We start from the raw sequence: 20,185 nt of genomic DNA, 5'->3' as shown, positions 1-20,185 counted from the left end.
TACTCAGAGAGTAGTAAGGGAATGGAACACTTTGCCTGCAACGGTAGTAGATTCACCAACTTTAGGTACATTTAAGTCATCATTGGACAAGCATATGGACGTACATGGAATAGTGTAGGTTAGCTGGGCTTCAGATCGGTATGACAGGTCGGCACAACATCGAGGGCCGAAGGGCCTGTACTGCGCTGTAATGTTCTATGTAGATACAGAGAGAATGTGCAAACTCCACACGGTCATCCAAGGATGGAATCAAACTCAGTTCCTTGGTGCTACGAGGCAGCAGCGTTAATCAGTAAGCCATCATGCTGTTCTGCTTTCTTAACCACTACATCTACCTGCCCTGCTGCCTTCAGGGATTTGTGGAATTGCTAATTAAAGTCCATCTGATCTTCAGTACTTCCCAGGATTCTAGAATTCACAATGCAATCCCTTGTCTCGCTAGCTGTTCCCAATGCATTAACTCACACTTTTCTGAGTTGAATTCCATTTGCCACTGCTTTGCCCATCTGACCAGATCAATGATTTCGACCTGCAGTTTCTGGTTATCCTTTACCACTCTACCAATTTTCATGTTGTCTTATAACCCTGATCATAATCCCTAATTGCAGATCATCAGTGTACACTGCAACCCTCAATGGTCCACGCATCTACCTCTGCAAAACCCCACTGGAAACAGATTCCAGTCACAGAAAGATCCCACTATATCACAGAAATTGCTGGTGAAATTCAGCAGGTCTGCCAGAACTTGTGGAGAGAGAAACAGAGTTAACATTTTGAATCTAGAATGACTCTTCTTCATTGGACTCACCTCGTGTTTATCTGGACTGAATTCCATTGGCCGCTGAGGAGTCCATCCATCTATATGCTATTGGAGGCGAAGGGTGTATTCCTCACTATTTTCCACCTCACCAATTTTTATATCATCCATGAATTTCCTGATAAATCCTTCTCTGTTCAGCCTAAATCATTGCAATACACCAAAAGGTCAGAAATCACACAACACCAATGTAGGTAACAGTCCAACAGTTTAATTTGAAAACTCAAGCTTTTGGAACTTCAGTCCTTCTTCAGGTGTTAGTGAGGGAGGTAGTATTAGACATAGATTTATGAGTGAAAGATCAAAGATTCACACCACAGATGAGGATGTACTAAACAAAGCTAAGATGCTGTTAAATCTTTAATCAATTAGAAGGTTTTAATTGATTAATATATATATGTAAATCTCAGAATTTCTTTCAAGTTGCCATACTGTGAGAACTAAGGGTCCAATCAGTGTAAAGAAAAGGTGACATTTTATGCAGATAATGCATGTTAGTTATGAAATAACACTGTGGAGCTGGAGGAACACAGCAGGCCGGGGAGCATCAGAGGAGCAGGAAACCTGAAGTTTCGGGTCAGGACCCTTCTTCAGAAATGGGGGAGGGGGAAGGGAGCTCATAAATAAATAGAGAGGAAGGGTGGGGCTGGGGAAGGTAGATGGGATGGTGATAGGTGAGTGCAGGTAGGCAGTGGTGGGGATTGCTCAGTGAGGTGGGAGGAGCAGATAGGTGGGAGAGAAGACAGACAGATTGTGTCAGGTCAAGGAGGCAGGGTTGGTCATGGGATGAGGCTGGGGCTGGGGAGATTTTGAAACTAGTAAAGTCCACATTGAGACCATTGGGTTGTAGGCTCCCAAGGTGGAATATGAGGTGCTGCTCCTCCAGTGGCATCATTGTGACACTGAAGGAGGCCCAGGATGGACGTTGTCCAGTGAGTGGGAGGGGGAGTTGAAGTGGTTCATGACCATTGACACCTCCTAGGCACAAACCACTTCAACAGTAGAGCTGTACTGGGTGGAGAAATGGTATGGAGTAGATTAGGATTATTTACATTAGAAAGATGGAGATTAAGGGGGGACCTGATTGAGATCTACAAAATCATGCGAGGTATAGACAGGGTGCATAACAAGAGGCTTTTTCCCAGGCTGGGGGATTCAATTACTCGGGGTCATGATTTTAAGGTGAGGGCAGAAACATTTAAGTGGGACGTGTGAAAAATTCTTTATGCAGAGGGTGATGGGAGCCTGGAACGCGTTGCCAGCAGAGGTGGTAGAGACAGGCACAATAGTGTCATTTAAGATGTATCTGGACAGATACATGAATGGGCAGGGAGCAGAGGGATACAGATCCTTGGAAAATAGGTGTCAGGTTTAGTTAGAGGATCTGGATTGGCGCAGGCTTGCAGGGGCGAAGGGCCTGTTCCTGTGCTGTAATTTTCTTTGTTCTCAAAGTCTTGTCTTCCTTCTGGATGTCCCTTTCCTTAGTTGTCTCATTGGAGGGTGGCACCTCACTGCCCTTTTGGGATCCACTGCTTGTGTTGACACTTCCGGCCATTTGTGCAAATGCAGTATTCCACTATGTCTTTCCAGCCTGAAAAAGACCCATCAGTCCTAACTTTCTCATCTTCCGTGTGTTAACCAATTCTCTATTGATACCAATACATTTCTTTCAGAATCCCAGGAGCTCTTATCTTGTGCAGTCATCTTTTATGTGTTGCCTTCCAAAAATCCAAATACATTATATCTACTGGTTTCCCTTTATCAACACTGCTGTATTCACAAAATGCTCCTGCAAAATCTGTCAAATATGATTTCCCTGTCACAAAACCATGTTGGCTGTTTGATTGTGTCAGACCTTTCTCAATGTCCTGCTATTATAACAAAGAACTGTTGCATTTTCACAACAGGTGTTAAGTTAACTGGGTTATTGTTCTCAAACAACTGGGTCATTGTCCTATCTCCCTCCACCTTGAACAGGGCTGTCACATTGACCGATTTCCAATCTGCTGGAAACCTCTGGAATATTTTGGCCAATGCCTCCACTATCCCTGCAGCCACATCCTTTAAAACCCTTGGATGTATTAGTCCCATGAATTTGTCACATATTTCATCCCTCACATTACGGACATTATGAGATCTTGCTTCCCATTAGCACCTTGCTTATCTGTTACCTTTGTGAAGTTTATAGTGTCCTCCACCATGAAAACTGATGCCAAATATCTGCCATTTCCTTGCTCACTTTTATCAAATATCAAGTTGCATCCTCCAAAGTTCCTATGCCTACTTTAGCAACTTCTTTCTTTTCAAATACTTACAGAAGCTCATGAAGTTTGTATATTTCTTCATAATTTATTTTAATAGTCCATTTTCTTCCTCTTTAATAGCTTTTTAGTCATTATCTTTTGATTCCAAAAACAATTCCCAATCCTCAGGCTTACCAATAGTTACACTCCTATATTTAACTTGGTTATTCTCATTGACTGCCTTTGATAACCACAGGAGGTTTATCCTTCCCATTGAGCCCTTTTTGACTGGAATAAATTTTTGCAGATAATTATGAAAGACATGCTTAAATATCTGCCACTGACCTTCCCCTTAGTCTATTTTCTCAGCCCACTTTAGATAATGCTTTCTTTATACCTCCATAATTGTTCTTATTTAATTTTACATCCCTGGTTTAAGACCATGTCACTCTCCCTGAAACTGAATTTTAACTTCTACCATGTTGAGGTTGCTGTGCCTCGAGGATTATTAACTATGAGATCATTTATTAATCCTACCTCATTGCACATTGCAAGATCCAAAATAGCCTATTCCTGGGTAGTTTCTGCAATGTGCTACTTGAAGAAACAATCAGAGACATAGAGCAGTACTGCACGGAAACAGACCCTTCGGTCCAACTTGTTCATGCCAACCAGATATCCTAAATTTATCTAGTGCTATTTGCCAGCATTTGGCAGAAATCCCTCTAAAGCCTTCCTATTTGTATGCACATCCAGATGCCTTTAAAACGTTGTATTGTACCAGCCTCCATCACTTTGTCTGGCAGCTCATTCCACAAACGCACCACCCTCTACATGAAAATGTTGCCCCTTAGATCCCTTTCAAATCTTTCCCCTCTCACCTTAAGCCTATCCCCTCTAGTTTTGGACTCCCCTAGCCAAGGGAAAAGACCTTGACTGTTCACCCTATCCATGCCCTTCATGATTTTATAAACCTTATTAAGGTCACTCCTCAGCGTCTGATGTTCCAAGGAAAATAGCCTCAGCCTATTCAGCCTCTCCCTATAGCTAAACCCTCCAAACCTGGCAACATCCTTGTAAATCTTTTCTGAATGTTTTTCAAGTTTCACAACATCCTTCCTATGGCAGGGGGACCAGAACTGAAAGCAGTATTCCAAAAGCGGCCTCATCAATGTCCTGTACAGTTTCAACATGACCTCCCAACTCCTATACTCAATGCACTGACCAATAAAGGCAAGCATACCCAACGCCTTCTTCACTACCCTGTCTGCCTGCTACTCCACTTTCAAGGAACAATGAGCCTGCAATCCAAGGTCTCTTTGTGTGACAAGATTCCCCAGGACCTTCGCTGATGCACTGTATAAATTTGTCTTCCATGTCACTCTTACCGATCTGTCAGTTCCTGTCAATACGAAGATAGAAATTACCCATGAGAATGTTCTTCTTCCACATCTTATTATTCTCTGATTTATACTTTGTCCAACAGTGAGGCAAAACTTTGGGACCCCCTCTTCTTCCCCTTGCTCTTTCCTATTTTCACCTAACCTGATTCCATATCACGATCTATTGCATCTATATCACTGGTCACCACCGCACTCATACCTTCATTTAATAAAAACATTCCCTGCCTCTTTTTCCTTTTCCTTTTAGCCTATTTTTCGAGAACATCAAATGCCCTCTAATATTGAATTCACAGTGTTGGTCACTCCACAAACTCATCTCTAGCAACTATTATAGAATTTATTTCTATTTGTAATGTCAACTCATCCATTTTATAACAAATGTGGCATGTGGTTCGATAAGCAGCCTCAAGCTTTGACTTTTTAACCATCATTACTCTCTCTGTTCTAATTTCTGCTGCACTCATGTTTATATTTTTTAACCCTTCCTGTTAGTGATTGTTGCTTGCTTCCTCACAAACCTGCACCTCTACTCATTTCTTTTTTTAAACTTCTCTTCAATTGTACTCTCCCCCATTAATTAGTTTAGTTCTTACAGAATGTCACATATCTTTCAATATCAGGTTCCCCATTTACAACGCGAACTAACCAATTTGCCAGGATTCTAGTCATAGGATGGGTTAAATCAGGCCCATCCACTGGAACAGCTCTCCCTTTTCCCAGTACTGGAGCCAATGCCCCATGAATCGCAACCCATTTCTCCCACAGCAATCTTTGAACCATATATTTATCTCTTTCATCATACTTACTCTGCACCAAGTTACATATGCCTCAGGTAGTAAACCTAAGATTATTGTCTTTGAGGTTCTACTTTTGAATTTTGCTCTGAGTTACTTGCAATCCCTCAACAGAATTTCATTCCTAGTCCTAACAATGTCATTGGTACTATGTGGACCATCGCTATAGAGTCTATAGATTTACCTTCCCACTCCAGGTTGCTCTCCAGTCCAGAAGAAATGAGTTAACAGCAAGCAGGCAATGTAGCCTTCAGGACCCTGTGTTTGTTCCGAGCACAGTCTCTATTTCCCAATTATTCTATTCCTGAATACTACTACTACTCCCCTCACTTGAGTAGCACTCTGGGCCAGGATGCTTTGGTCAGTTTGTTCACTGTCCCTGCAGACTGTGCCCTCATCCATATCAGTAGCAAACATCTCACTCCTACTGAATAAAGGCCACTAACCGAGGCTCCTCCAAAGCTAAATTTTGCATCCTACCTCAGTCACACCTTCCTTTCCCTGACCACAGAATAAATGCGATCAGTTAATCTAAGGGCTGTGTGTGGTTCCTGAAACAAGGTGTTAGGGACCCCTTTCACCCTCCCTGATGTGTCCTCAGCTCAGAGCTGGAGTTCCTTGAACAGTGAACATTTGCTGCAGAATGTCCTGGAGAATTATACCAGAATCAACCAGCTCCCTGGGGAGGTAGCTCACTGTGCACCAAGCCATTTCTGTTTTATTTAATTCATTCATTTCAATGTTAAACATTTTGGAAGTGAATTTCTTACATGTCCTCACCAGCTGGAATAAACATCTCCTGAAATCCTCAGCCAATTAAAAGAGACATGAAAGAACACAGACCAATCACCCTCCAGCTTTCCTGTCACATCACAGGACTGCTTTGACAGATAGAAACAGGTTTAAGGGGCTCTCTCTGTGACTGGGAGGTTATCACGTCTCTTTGTTGTCCTTCTCGTGTAGATGGGTTTCTACTTTATGGAACTGCAGTCCCTCTCTCTCTCCTTATAAAGACACTGTCCCTGTTCTCTTTTTTTGATAAGCCAGAGAGCTACAGACCAGTGAGTCTCACATCAGTGGTAGGGAAACTGTTGGAAAGAATTCTAAAGCAGAACATCTAACTCAACTTGGAGACGCAAGGGAGGTCATGCCCAACAAATTTAAGTGAATATTTTGAGGAGGTGATGGAAGTGGTGCAGTTGATGTAGTTTATATGAATTTCAGCAAAGCCTTTGACAAGGTCCCACAGACGAGACTTATCACAAAGGCAAATGCATATGGAATACAGGGTAATTTGATCATTGTGATAAAGCGAGGGGTGGGGCGGGTGAGGGAAAACGTTCTAACCCAGAGGGTGGTGACAATCTGGAATGTGCTACCTGGGAGGGTAGAGGCAAATTACCTCACATCATTTAAAAACTACCTGATGGGCACTTGGTGCATCAGAACATTCGAGGCTGCAGGCAAGTGCTGGGAAATGGGAATTGTTGCTGATCCGGTGTTTCTCAGGGGTTGGTGTAGACTTGATGGGCTGAAGGGCCTTTTATGCATTGTATCATCCTATGATTCTATGACTTTTTCTTTCTTTCTGAAGCTGCCGTTTTCTCTCTCTCTTCCACTGGTCAGAAGCACTGGCTACTCCTCTGCTTTGTGGAAGATGATCTGATGAATACAGTATCCATGTGTTTCAACTGATCTTCCTTCCTGAAGACCCCATTGTCAGAATCATCCTCAATATCTAGGTTTGACCTGATTCCCGAATCCAAAAGCAACACTACTCTGGCCAAGAGATAACAAGGTGTAGAGCTGGATGAACACAGCAGGCCAAGCAGCATCAGAGGAGCAGGAAAGCTAACGTTTCGGGCCTAGGCCCTTCTTCAGACTGTGGCCAGCCTTTAGTTTCACTCTGATGTTGTCATTGAATCTTTCTGCTCATCGGCTGACATGATGTCTTTCTGTTCTAGCCATGACGTATTCCAATCAGGAATTGGGAGGCGGAGAAGGTGCAAGCATGTCCAAAGTTGATCAAATACCAAATCAGTGCAGCAGACTTGAACAAAACTCACATCTATTGCAGTACAGACAATCTGGAGACTACTCAGGAATTGTGACTGGGGCTGGATGGCAGGATAATTATGACTCTTTTAAATGGAAAGTCAAGATTCTTCTTCACTGTTCCCATCGAACAGGACAGGAACAGCACAGTATTAGATAGAGAGTAAAGTTCCCTCTCCTGGTAAAATATTGATCCCGGGCAGTAGAACTCTTTTCCTTTCTGGAGAGCTCTTGAGTTTATCCAGCTTCACGGAGTACTCTTTAACTGATGCCAACCTGGGCAGTTAGTGTCAGTCCAAAGTGATTGATTGATGAAGGAATCTTACACATCAACATTCACCCTTAATGAACCTAGATCCTGTTTCAAACACATTGCACCATCAATTCCCTTTTATTAATGTTGTAACTACACAAAGTGTGACCGTGACTTCCACACCAACGAATCTCTGACTATTTCCCAGCAAACACCAATTACCAGGGTCAAATACAATCAACCCCATTGTGAATCACAAAGTCTAAAGACATAAAGACATAGCAAGAAGCAGCAGACCGCCCCTCCCCCATCCGACCAACACTGCGCCCACAAGTGCTGACATGTTGGCCTGTATCCTACCTTCCACCCTCTAAACCTCTTCACCGGATGAAGCAGCAGTGCTCCAAAAACTTGTGATTTCAAAAAAAAACCTGTGGGACTATAACCTGGTATCATATGACTTCCACATCCGCTGAACCTCAACTCAGGCCAAAGTCATGATGTGGAGATGCCGGGATAGGAGAAATGGTGGACAAAATCACAAATCACATGAAACCAGGTGATAGTCGAGCAGTTTGATTTGAAAAACGCAAGCTTTAGTAGCTCAGCTCCTTCCTCACATGTAGTGTGTGAGAGAGGATATAAGACACAAAATTTATTAGCTGAAAGCTAACAACCCCAAACTTGGACACCTCTTGTTGAATCTTTAATCAATAAGGAAGGAGACTACTGATTGAAATGCAAAATCCAGATTCCTTTCCAGTCTTTGTCCTGAGGTAATTAAGGTTTTATCAACGTATACCAGAGGTGACATCTCCGGTCAGATAATGCGTTTTAGGTGTGTAGTCTTGCTTAGAATCTGTCTATGTTTTAAACTGGGGATTAGGTTTTATTTTTTTGAGCAAAACAGAATTTATCTGCAACTACACAAACATCTTGGATGAAATAATTCGAAAGATTTCTGAAGAAGGGTCCCGATCCAAAACGTCAGCTTCCCTGCTCTCTGATGCTGCCTGGCCTGCTGTGTTCCTCCAGCTCCATGCTGTATTATCTCAACTCCAGCATCGGCAGTTCTTACTATCTCTGAGTCAGTTTTAGGGGTTGTTACCTTTCAGCTTGTCAATTCCAGGCCAAAGCCTGCTGCACTCGTTTGCTGCAATTAGCCCCATAATTATATTGGCTCCTAATCTAACATGGTCTCAATTTGAAAAACTTTGGGCGTAGATCACCAATTGTCCAGAATATCTGTACTCTTCTAATTGGTGCTAACACATGCCTGATTCTCACTTGTCAGCCTGCGTTCAGATTGATACCAGGATTGTTGCTCTGGAATTTCGTTCCTAATTCTCATGCTAAGCCCCTTTCTTTTCCATTAAGGCACACCTTAATATAGCAAACTTTGTTTTAACCAGTGCCTTATGAACTGGCATCCTCACTAAACCAGCAAAAGTTTCTATTACTTAGTGTGTGTTTTTACATTAATTATGTTGACCTCTTGATCAACTGGAATATTTGATCAACTGGTATGCTCCCAGTCCTATAGATGCCAGTCAATAAAAAGTTTGCTGTACTTACCTTTTCACATTATGATATGGTGGCCACTTCGTTTGAGAATGCCCCTGTGACTAAACATGCTATATAAATGCAAATTGTTATTGACAGCAGTCTTTACAGAAATGAGAAAGATCAGACTCTGCTTCAATAAGAGATCATCGAAGATCATCGAATCCCTACAATGTGAAAACAGGCCCTTCAGCCCAGCAAGTCCACACTGACCCTCAGGGCATCCCACCCAGACCCATTCCCATTCCCCTATAACACACCTAGTCTACACATCCCTGAACACTACAGGCAATTTTGCATGGCTAATCCACCTAGGCTGCACATCTTTGGGCTGTGTTCTTCACAAGCCATCAGCTTGTGCACCAGAAGGGGGTATCGTATCCTCTGTCTTCACTCTCCTATACAGCAGCATGTATGCAGTCTCTCTCCTGCAGGAAGACAGCATGAATACACATGAATTAACAGGGCAGTCATTGAAAACTCATCACAGAGCAGCCACAGCAGCAAAACCCTGCGCTCCCACAGCATGAGGAACACGACCCACTGAGCGGGGAATGACAGCAGCCTTCCCCCATCAGATGTAGTTTCAATGTTAGAAGGTGTATACAAGACAGAGGGGCCAGGATGTGGGAGAGTGGACAGGAGATACTTTTATAGATACTGGAATAGAGTGTGTCGCTCAGTCCCTGGACTCTGAAACTGAAATGCCAATCAAATACAGGGAAGGAGGAGAAAGGGGAGATGAACATTAACTGTGATAGTAGCATTACACTGCATTTGATAGGATAATGATTGGTTGCTGATAGACAGAGGAGACTCTTGTTCCCCATTCCCAGAAGAGCTGTGGAGCAGGCCCCAGACCAGAGGAAGAGCGTTAGAAGAAATAGCAGAACCACTGCCTTCACTCAGAAATACCTGCAAGAGCCAAAATGGCTGGAAATCCTCCTGCAGGGTATATTACACCAAGTACTTCAGATAGATAGATAGCTGCCTAGCCATTATTGCTAATACCACCATAAATGTGAAATGACATCATCAACAAGGCAAACTATTGAATATTACAGGATTCTGTACAAAATTAATGGCAGGGAGGCGATGGCCTAGTGGTATTATTGCTCGAATATTAGTCCAGAAACTAAGTTAATATTCTAAGGACCTGCCAAGGTAGATGGAGGAATTTGAACAAAATTAAAGAAAACTGAACTTAAGAATCTACTAATGACCTTGAAACCATTGTTGAAAAGCCTATCTGGTTCACTGATCACCATCCTTACCTGGTCTGGCCTATGTGTGACTCCAGACCTACAGCAATGAATTTGGTTGACTCACAACTACTGTCTTGAGAGCTGTCTCACAGACGGGTCAAGCAATAGCCTGACAAGTCATATTCTCAGAATTATACCTTAGAGTCAATGTCCCAGGCACCACCATCACTGTCCTTGGGTAGGTCCTGTCCCAACAGGAGGCCAGACCCAGCAGAGTGGTATGTAGTCAGGACCGAGTTGCCTTGGGAGTCCTCAACATTGACTCTGGAACCCATGAAGTGTTATCAGCAAGGAAACCTCTTGCTGATTCCTACGTTCCGGCAACCTTCAAGTGATGAATCAGTACTCCTCTATGTGAAGCAACACTTAGAGGAAGCACTGAGGGTTGCAACGATGCAAAATGCCCTCTGGATGGGGAATTTCAATGTGGCTCAGCAACAGTACTAATGATCGAGCTGACTGGGTCCGAAAGAACATAGCTGTTGGACTGGGCCTGCAGCAGATGGTGAGGGAACCAACAAGAGGGAAAAACTTACTGTCGTCATCCTCACCAATCTGCCAGCTGCAGATGCATCTGTCCATAACAGGATGGGTAAGAGTGGCCACTATACAGTCCTTTTGGTTATGAAGTTCTGCCTTCACATTAAGAATACCGATCATCATGTTATGGTGCACTATTACCATGCTAAATGGGTCAGACTTCGAAAAGATATCACGATTCAAGACTGAGCCATGAGGCACTGTTGGCCATCCACAGCAACAGAATTATACTCCAGCACAATCTGTAACCTCATGGCCCAGTATATCCCCCACTCAACCATTACCATCAAACCAGGGGACCAACATTGGTTCAATGGACAGTACAGGAGGGGATGCCAGGAGCAGAACAAGGCATATCTAAAAATGAGGTACCAACCTGGTGAAGCCACCAAACAGGACTACTTGCATGCCAACAGCATAAACAGCAAGTGCTGTACGGAGTTAAGTGATCCCACAACCAACCCATCAGATCTAAGCTCTGCAGTCGTGAATTGCGGTTCTCAATTAAGCAAGCCACTAGAGGGAGAGGAGGCTCCACAAATATCCCCATCATCAATGACTGAAGAGTCCAGCACATCCGTGCAACGGGTAAGGCTGAAGGTTTCGCAGCAATCTGCAGCCAGAAATGCTAAATGGATAATCCATCTTGGCTTAGATTTTAGATTACCTACAGTTTTGGAAACAGGCCCTTCGGCCCAACAAGTCCACACCGACCTTGAAGCATCCTACCCAGACCCATCTCCCTATAGCCCACACACCCCTGAACACTACGGGCAATTTAGCATGACCGATCCACCTAGCCTGCATATCTTTGGACTGTGCGAGGAAACCCACGCAGACACGGCGAGAATGTGCAAACTCCACACAGACAGTCGCCCGAGGCTGGAATCGGACCTAGGTCCCTGGCACTGTGGGGCTGCAGTGCTCACCACTGAGCCACCGTGCTGCTTCCTCCAGTGATCCCCAGCATCACAGATACCAGTCTTCTGCCAATTAAATTCATTCCATGTGATATCAAGAAATGGTTGGAGACACTGAATGCTGCAAAGGCTACTGGACTTGACAACATTTCAGCGATAGTACTGAAGACTTGTGCTCCAGAACTTGCCACACCTTTGGCCAAGCTCTTCCAGTACAGTTACAACACTGGTATCCACACATCAATGAGAAATATTGCACAAAAAACAGGATAACTTCACCCCACCCGATTACCTCATCAGTCCACTCTCAATCATCATCATTTATTATACTCATTGGAATTCAGAAGAATGAGGACGGATCTTATAGAAACACATAAGATTATGAAGGGAATAGATAAGGTGGAGGCAGGGAGGTTGTTTCCACTAGCAGGTGAACCTAGGACTAGAGGGAATCACCTCAAAATAAAGGGAAGCAGATGTAGGACTGAAGTCAGGAGGAACTTCTTCACCCAAAGGATTGTAAATCTGTGGAATTCCCTGCCCAGTGAAGCGGTTGAAGCTTCCTTGCTGAATGTTTTTAAGGCAAGGCTAGATAAATTTTTGAACAGTAAAGGAATTAAGGGTTATGGTGAGTGGGCGGGTAATGGAGCTGAGCCTCAAAAAGATCAGCCATGATCTCTTTAAATGACAGGGCAGGCTCGAGGGGTCAGATGGCCTACCAAAAGAGAATCCCCCTCGTCCGCTCCACACTCCCCTCCAGCCCCACCACACCCAGCACTTTCCCCTGCAACTGCAGGAAGTGCTACACCTGACCCCACACCTCCTCCCTCACCCCTATCACAGGCCCCAAGATGACCTTCCACATCAAGCAGATGTTCACCTGCGCATCCGCCAATGTGGTATACTGCATCCGCTGTACCCAGTGTGGCTTCCTCAACATTGGGGAAACCAAGCGGAGGCTTGGGGACCGCTTTGCAGAACACCTATGCTCGGTTCGCAATAAACAACAGCACCTCCCAGTCGTGAACCATTTCCACTCCCCCTCCCATTCCTTAGACGACGTGTCCATCCTGGGCCTCCTGCAGTGCCACAATGATGCCACCCGTAGGTTGCAGGAACAGCAACTCATATTCCACTTGGGAATCCTGCAACCCAATGGTATCAATGTGGATTTCACAAGCTTCAAAATCTCCCCTCCCCCCACTGCATCCCAAAACCAGCCCAGCTCATCCCCGCCTGCCTAACCTGTTCTTCCTTTCACCCATCCCCTCCTCCCATATCAGGCCGCACCTCCATTTCCTACCTACTAACCTCATCCCGTCCCCTTGACCTGTCCATCCTCCCCAGACTGACCTATCCCCTCCCTACCTCCCCACCCATACTCTCCTCTCCACCTATCTTCTCCTCGATCCATCTTCAGTCTGCCTCCCCCTCTCTCCCTATTTATTTCAGAATCCTCTCCCCATCCCCCTTTTCTGATGAAGGGTCTAGGCCCGAAACGTCAGCTTTTACGCTCCTAAGGTGCTGCTTGGCCTGCTGTGTTCATCCAGCCATACACTTTGTTATCTTGGATTCTCCAGCATCTGCAGTTCCCATTATCTCTGGCCTACTCCTGCTCCTAGTTCTTATGTTCTTATGGAAAGTGATGGAAGGTGTCATCAACAGTGCTATCAAGCAGCACCTACTCAGCAACAATCTGCTCAGTGGCACCCAGTTTGGGTTCTGCCAGGGCCACTCAGCTCCTGACCTCATTGCAGCCTTGGTTCAAACATGGACAAAAGAGCTGAATTCCACAGGTGAGGTGAGAGTGACAGCCCTTGATATCAAGGCTGCAGTTGAGCAAGTGTGGCATCAAGGAGCCCTTGTAAAACTGGAATCATGGGTCTTAGGGGTAATGTCTCTCATGTTTGGAAGCATATCTAGCACACTGAAAGATGGTTGTGGTTGTTGGAGGTCAGTCATCTCAGCTCCAGGAAATCTCTGCAGGAGTTCCTCAGGGCAGTGTCCTAGGACCTATCATCATCAGCTGCTTCATCAATGACCTTCTCGTCATCATAAGGTCAGAAGTGGGAATGTACACCAATGATTGCACAATGTTCAGCACCATTCACGACTTCTCAAATACTGAATCAGTCCATGTTCAAATGCAAGAAAATGTAGACAATATCCAGGCTTGGACTGACAACTGGCAAGTAATATTTGTGCCACACAAATGCCAGGCTATGACCATCTCCAATAACAGACTATCTAACCACCACCCCTTGATATTCAATGGCATTACCATCACTGAATCCCCCACTATCAACATGCTGGGGGTCATCATTGACCAGAACTCAACTGGACTCTATACTTAAACACATTGGTTATAAAAGCTGGTCATACACGATGCATCCTGCTGCAAGTAACTCACTTCCTGACTCCCCAACGTTTGTCCACCACTGACATGGCTCAAGTCAGGAGTGTGATGGAATACGTCCCACCTGCCTAAATGGGTGCAACTCCGGCAACACTCAAGGAGCTTGACACCATGCGGGACAAAGCAGCCCTCTTGATGGCGCCACATCCACAAGCATCCACTACCTCCACCACCGATGCTCAGGAGCAACAGTATATACTCTCGACAAGTTGCCGTGCAGAAATTCACCAAAAAGCCCCAGGCAGCACCTTCCAAACACATGATCACTTCCACACAGCAGGACAAGGGCAGCAGATACCTGGGAACACCATCACCTGCAAGTTCCCTTCCAAGCCACCCACCATCCCGACTTGGAAATGTACTGCCGGTCCTTCACTTTACTGGGTCAAAATCCTGGATTTCCCTCCTTAACATGGTAGGTCAACCCACTGCAGGTGAATCGCAGTTGGTCAAGAAGGCAGCTCACCACTATCTTCACAAGGGCAACTAGGGGCAGGCAATAAATGCTGGCTGCATCACAGGAGTAAATTTTTAAAAAATCACACAACACTAACTATGTCAAAATCTCCAACACACACCCTGCCAATTCATCTGAACAATTACATTCAGAAATGGTGAATAAACTGGATGATACATTTTTAAAGACTTTATTTCTTTTAAAATATTCCCTGATGAACTGTAAACTGACAGCTGACGGGACACCCACATTTTGCATTGTCACCAGCCCAGTAAGCATACTGGGCACATCAACTCCATTTGGACAAAGCACTGGAATGCACCAGGGAATAACTGTTCCTCATTTTTTATTTAGTTGCAAAAGGCCTAGCGCTAATGTTCTTTCTGTTTGCAAAGGACACAGCCTTTCATGCAATTATATGCAATTTCTAGTAAGCGTAAGGGGCCAAACTATGAGCCCAGACGATCTTCTTAAATTGGTTGCTCATGTTAGTCCTGGCACATTCAGGATTGATTCACAGCGTTGTCCAGTAGCAGAATGTTGTTCTGCACTGTGCAGGCACAGGCCCATTGTGTACAGTCAGTCCTATATGTTGAGAACCACTGAAAAGTCATGGTGTTTTATGGGATCTGCCAGTCACTGAGATGTACAACCTGTACAACCTGCCATCATGCCAGCACTGAAACTCGCATACTACTTTACTCAGTAGAGTGTTAGCTGGAATATCTGTCTGGCACGACAGCAACAACCTGTTTGTGAAGAATTCTACTCTCATAGTTCAAATGAAAAATCATCATTTTCCTTCCCCTGTGTATCAATGGTCATTCATCTTAAGATTGAAACTCAGGTTTTAAAATGCTTTCAGCCAAATGCTGGGGGAAAAAGAAACAGGCAGTCTACAACAAGAACAGCAATAAAATGCTGCAGCAACTTGTCCTTTCAAGATTTTTGAGGCTGAATGTCCTTCTTCCTGTAACTTCTGTTCAAAAGCTCTGATTTCACCTGTGAGAAGTTGGACCTTGGGTAAAATAGCCATTAAGGCCTATCGGCATGACCTGCTGAACACTCTTTACTTTGAAGGGAATCAGCAGCTGATCCAAATGGGACTCCAGCCACTTGAATTTCAGTCCCATGAGTGAGAGGAGCTCACTCCTTTATTCAAATCTCAGAGTTGTATGAACTGCTCATGAATCTATATATAGAACTGCACAATTGTCTTTAATTGTACCTTTTTTGGGTGTGATTAATGGACTCCTGGAGCTTGACAGGGTCAGTGTTGGTAAATAATCTTGTTTAAATCCATGCTACTGGTGACATCTAAGCTGACTACATACTAATGGGTGATTTGGAACATGCCTTAAACAACATTAAAGAAAGGAAAGAGAATGAGGGAGAGAGGTAGATTGGAGAGAGATGATGGGAACTGCAGATGCTGGAGAATCCGAAATAACAAAGTGTGGAGCTGGATGAACACAACAGGCCAAGCAGCATCTTAGGAGCACAAAAGCTGACGTTTTGGGCCTAGACCCTTCATCAGAAAAGGGGGATGGGGAGAGGGTTCTGAAATAAATAGGGGAGAGGGGGAGGCGGATCGAAGGTGGATAGAGGAGAAGATTGGTGGAGATCCATCTTCGATCCGCCTCCCCCCTTTCTCCCTACTTATTTCAGAACCCTCTCCCCATCGCCTTTTTCTGATGAAGGGTCTAGGCCCAAAACATCAGCTTTTGTGCTCCTCAGATGTTGCTCGGCCTGCTGTATTCATCCAGCTCCACACTTTGTTGTCTATGAGGGAGAAAGGTGGCCTGGTTCAGTCTCTGTCTGTCTCTCTCATGACTCTGCCTGTAAAATGGACAGGCTCCTGATGAACATGGAACCTGTGTCTGGGTCAAGACTGAGCAGCCAACACAATCACTCACTCCTTGGAATGGAGTTTGTTTACTGTTCAGGACAAGCACAATCAGGAGTCAACAGTTTCAGATCAGTTCAAGAAAATACTCACGATTTGGAGTGAGGGCCGCCAAAGGTCTGTGTAATGTCAGCCCAGTTCACCTGTTTAGGAAACAGACCAAAATGGCATTACTGAAGCTTGTGTATCACGTATAAGGCACCTGCCTAGGGGGAATGTCTATCACATACCAGACATCTGCGAGTAGGGAACACATATCACAAATCATACAGGCATTTAGGGGAAGGTACAGCACAGGCCATGCACTTATGTGGGAGTAAAACATATCACAGGTCATGAACCCATCCAAGGTACGGGCATATCACAGGTCATGAACTGAAGAGTTCAGGTATACTGGGCAACTCAGTCCCCACATCCAGGCTGAGCCAAAACTTCCCATCTCTGAATTACCAGGTAATTTTTCCAGGTTTCAGGCAAAAAAAAGACATATTCCAGACTATACAGGAGCATTGGGATTAGGTTGTTGCCACATTGGAGAGCTTCTCTGGCATGGTGAAAATAGTGGAGAAGCCTAGAAATTGGATTTCCTGCCCCCAAACAGGGCAGTTTCCATTTTCGCAGGGGTAGTAATGAGGTCAGATGGTGTTTGTTCATTCACAGATCACATAGGCAGCTGGCCATTGAATTCACCAGCTGCCTTTACTTGACTGGGATTTTAGGACCTTTGCAATGTCTACAGTGGACCTGGTAACAGCCTACTCTTGTAAACTGAAAGTAAGCTTCCCACTACACTGTCCCCTCAAACACTCCCAGACAGGGACAGCACAGGGTTAGATACAGAGTAAAGATCCCATTGCACTGTCCCCTCAAACACTCCCAGGACAGGGACAGCACAGGGTTAGATGTAACAGTAGCAGTCAACCAATGATGGCATCGATGTATCTCTGGTACTGCTAATCTTTCCCCAACACGAGCCACGGGCAAAAGGGTTTTAAAGGGTTTTAAAATATTCCCTGATGAACTGTAAACTGACAGCTGGCGTGATTTTTTTTGACGGAATTTTTGGATTTTTTTTGATGATTTCTTTTTCACTGGGTGATGTGGAGATGGTGAACACTATCTACTCAGACAGTGAGTAAAGCTCTTGACAAGGATTAATGGTAACATTGACTTCATGTTATATTCTCTCGGGATTTGGTAAAATACTTCCCAGCCAAATAATGAGAATTAAATATAGTCCCTGCACAAAATGGCGGGTGATCCAGGAAAGGTCCTATTAACATCTCGTACTAATTCACAACACAGTCACAGTCCTTATATAAAACTGACAGGTTTCAGAGTTGACTGCCTCCCCCCGTACCTGCCCTCACTCTGAATCAGAGTAACTCTTACCCGAAACACGTTGCTATCATTCAGTCCATACCACATGGAGTCTTTGAAGGATTTTACACATACAATGTAATGTCCGAACGATGCCGACCCAATGTGAACCAGCACTGCATAAAGTTGGTATTGCCAAGATTCCTGTGGAAACAAGGTAGATCAACATAAGGGAAGTCTCAGTCTGCCCCTCGTAGCTCTCCTAACATTCAGTTCATTCAAAACCTCATTCCTACATCAAGTGAACTTTCTCAGACTGTCAGAGCCCAAAACCCCATCAGTCTCAGTCTTAAACTGCTTCCTCCCAGCTTTGTGAGAGATAATGGGGACTGCAGATGCTGGAGATTCCAAGATAATAAAATGTGAGGCTGGATGAACACAGCAGGCCAAGCAGCATCTCAGGAGCACAAAAGCTGACGTTTCGGGCCTAGTCTAGGCCCGAAACGTCAGCTTTTGTGCTCCTGAGATGCTGCTTGGCCTGCTGTGTTCATCCAGCCTCACATTTTATTATCCTCCCAGCTTTGTATTGTCCCCTTATCAAGGTCATCAATATAGCTAGAAAGTGACCCAGGCCTCACCTTGTGATACTGCACTAAGTACAGACTAATCTGAAAATGACCTGTTTATTCTGACCTCTTACTTTTAACCAAACCCCTATCCATTCTAATTTCTCAATCTCATGATTAAATTCACCAAAAATAAGCATACAGGGCCTTGGGGCTCATGTGGTGCAGTGTTAGTGTCTGTACCTCTAGACAAGGTAGGCTGGTTTCAAGTCCTACCTGCTACATAGGTGGTGCATTCACATCTCTGAGCAGTTGATTAAAAATAGCTAAACCTAACAGGGTTCTGGGCCAGAGAGGCCAGAATGAGTCTCCTAACATATTGCTACAGAACGCTGGGAGAGACTCAGTGAGCTGAGTGGCATCCCTCTGAACACAAAAGACTCCCAGCCCCATCTGTCCAGCCCCACCCTAGCTCTATCTGCCCAACCACACCCAAAGCCAGTCTGACACTCAAACCCAAGCTTATTCTGCCACCCCCACCCTATCCCATTCTGCTCACACTCACCATAGGCCATTCTGCCCACCCTCACCCTAGCCCATTCCACCCACCCTCATCCTATGCCATTCTGCCCAACCTGACCCTAGACCAGCATGTCTGGCCTTGATCAGGCCAGCCTGTCTAGACTCACCTTAGGCCAGCCTGTATAGCTTTTCCTGGTCCACAGTTCCCACCATCACTCTAGGCCTTCCTTCCTGCCTATCCTGAGGCTTGACAGCCCAGCCTTGTTCTAGGTTAAACTTCTGATTCTTTCCAGATCAGGGCACCCTTCCCAAGAAGTCTGTTCCTTCCAGTGCTTCCTCCTCTCTTGCCTCTCTGTATTTCCCACACAGTTAAACTTTCAAGACGTTTGAAAGACGATGAACAGTAAAAGAAGCGGGGGTGCGGGGGAGCTGACAGGAAGAGAGGGAGCAGGAGCTGAGAGTTCAACTTTCTACAATAGGTACCTCCTAACAGTCTACAGGAATAGTGCCAGACAACTGGAGGATAGCAAACGTGGTTCCCCTGTTCAAGAAGGGGGGTAGAGACAACCCTGGTAATTATCGACCAGTGAGCCTTACTTCAGTTTTTGGTAAAGTGTTGGAAAAGGTTATAAGAGAGAGGATTTATAATCATCTAGAAAAGAATAAATTGATTAGGGATAGTCAGCACGGTTTTGTGAAGGGTAGGTCGTGCCTCACAAACCTTATTGAGTTCTTTGAGAAGGTGACCAAACAGGTAGATGAGAGTAAACCGGTTGATGTGGTGTATATGGATTTCAGCAAGGCATTCGATAAGGTTCCCCACAATAGCCTATTGTACAAAATGCGGAAGAATGGGATTGTGGGAGATATAGCAGTTTGGATCGGAAATTGGCTCGCTGAAAGAAGACAGAGGGTGGTGGTTGATGGGAAATGTTCATCCTAGAGCCCAGTAACTAGTGGTGTACTGCAAGGGTCAGTGTTGGGTCCACTGCTGTTCGTCATTTTTATAAATGACCTGGATGAGGGCGTGGAAGGATGGGTTGGTAAATTTGCAGACGACACTAAGGTCGGTGGAGTTGTGGACAGTGATGAAGGATGCTGTAGATTGCAGAGAGACATAGATAAGCTGCAGGGCTGGGCTGAGA

The 20,185-nt window shown here is 44.8% G+C and overlaps 1 protein-coding gene across 11 annotated transcripts in view; it reads right to left on the bottom strand.

Moving 5' to 3' along the window:
* Positions 1 to 1,074: 1,074 nt before the first annotated feature.
* usp18 (ubiquitin specific peptidase 18) overlaps positions 1,075 to 20,185 on the bottom strand; it is a 69,771-nt gene continuing 50,660 nt past the window's right edge. For all 11 annotated transcript variants that reach the window (XM_059652256.1, XM_048549032.2, XM_048549021.2 and 8 more), the window contains 3 exons: positions 18,025 to 18,156; positions 16,726 to 16,775; positions 1,075 to 9,556 (listed from right to left, as the gene is read on the bottom strand). In XM_059652256.1, coding sequence (XP_059508239.1) covers positions 9,469 to 9,556; positions 16,726 to 16,775; positions 18,025 to 18,156 — 270 coding nt within the window. In that variant the 3' untranslated portion in view covers positions 1,075 to 9,468. The remainder of the gene's footprint in view (positions 9,557 to 16,725; positions 16,776 to 18,024; positions 18,157 to 20,185) is intronic.

Source organism: Stegostoma tigrinum, chromosome 18, assembly GCF_030684315.1.
Source record: "Stegostoma tigrinum isolate sSteTig4 chromosome 18, sSteTig4.hap1, whole genome shotgun sequence".
NCBI classification, from domain to species: domain Eukaryota; kingdom Metazoa; phylum Chordata; class Chondrichthyes; order Orectolobiformes; family Stegostomatidae; genus Stegostoma; species Stegostoma tigrinum.
Note: the sequence above shows the minus strand (reverse complement) of the source record. Positions and strands in the feature narration are given on the sequence as shown.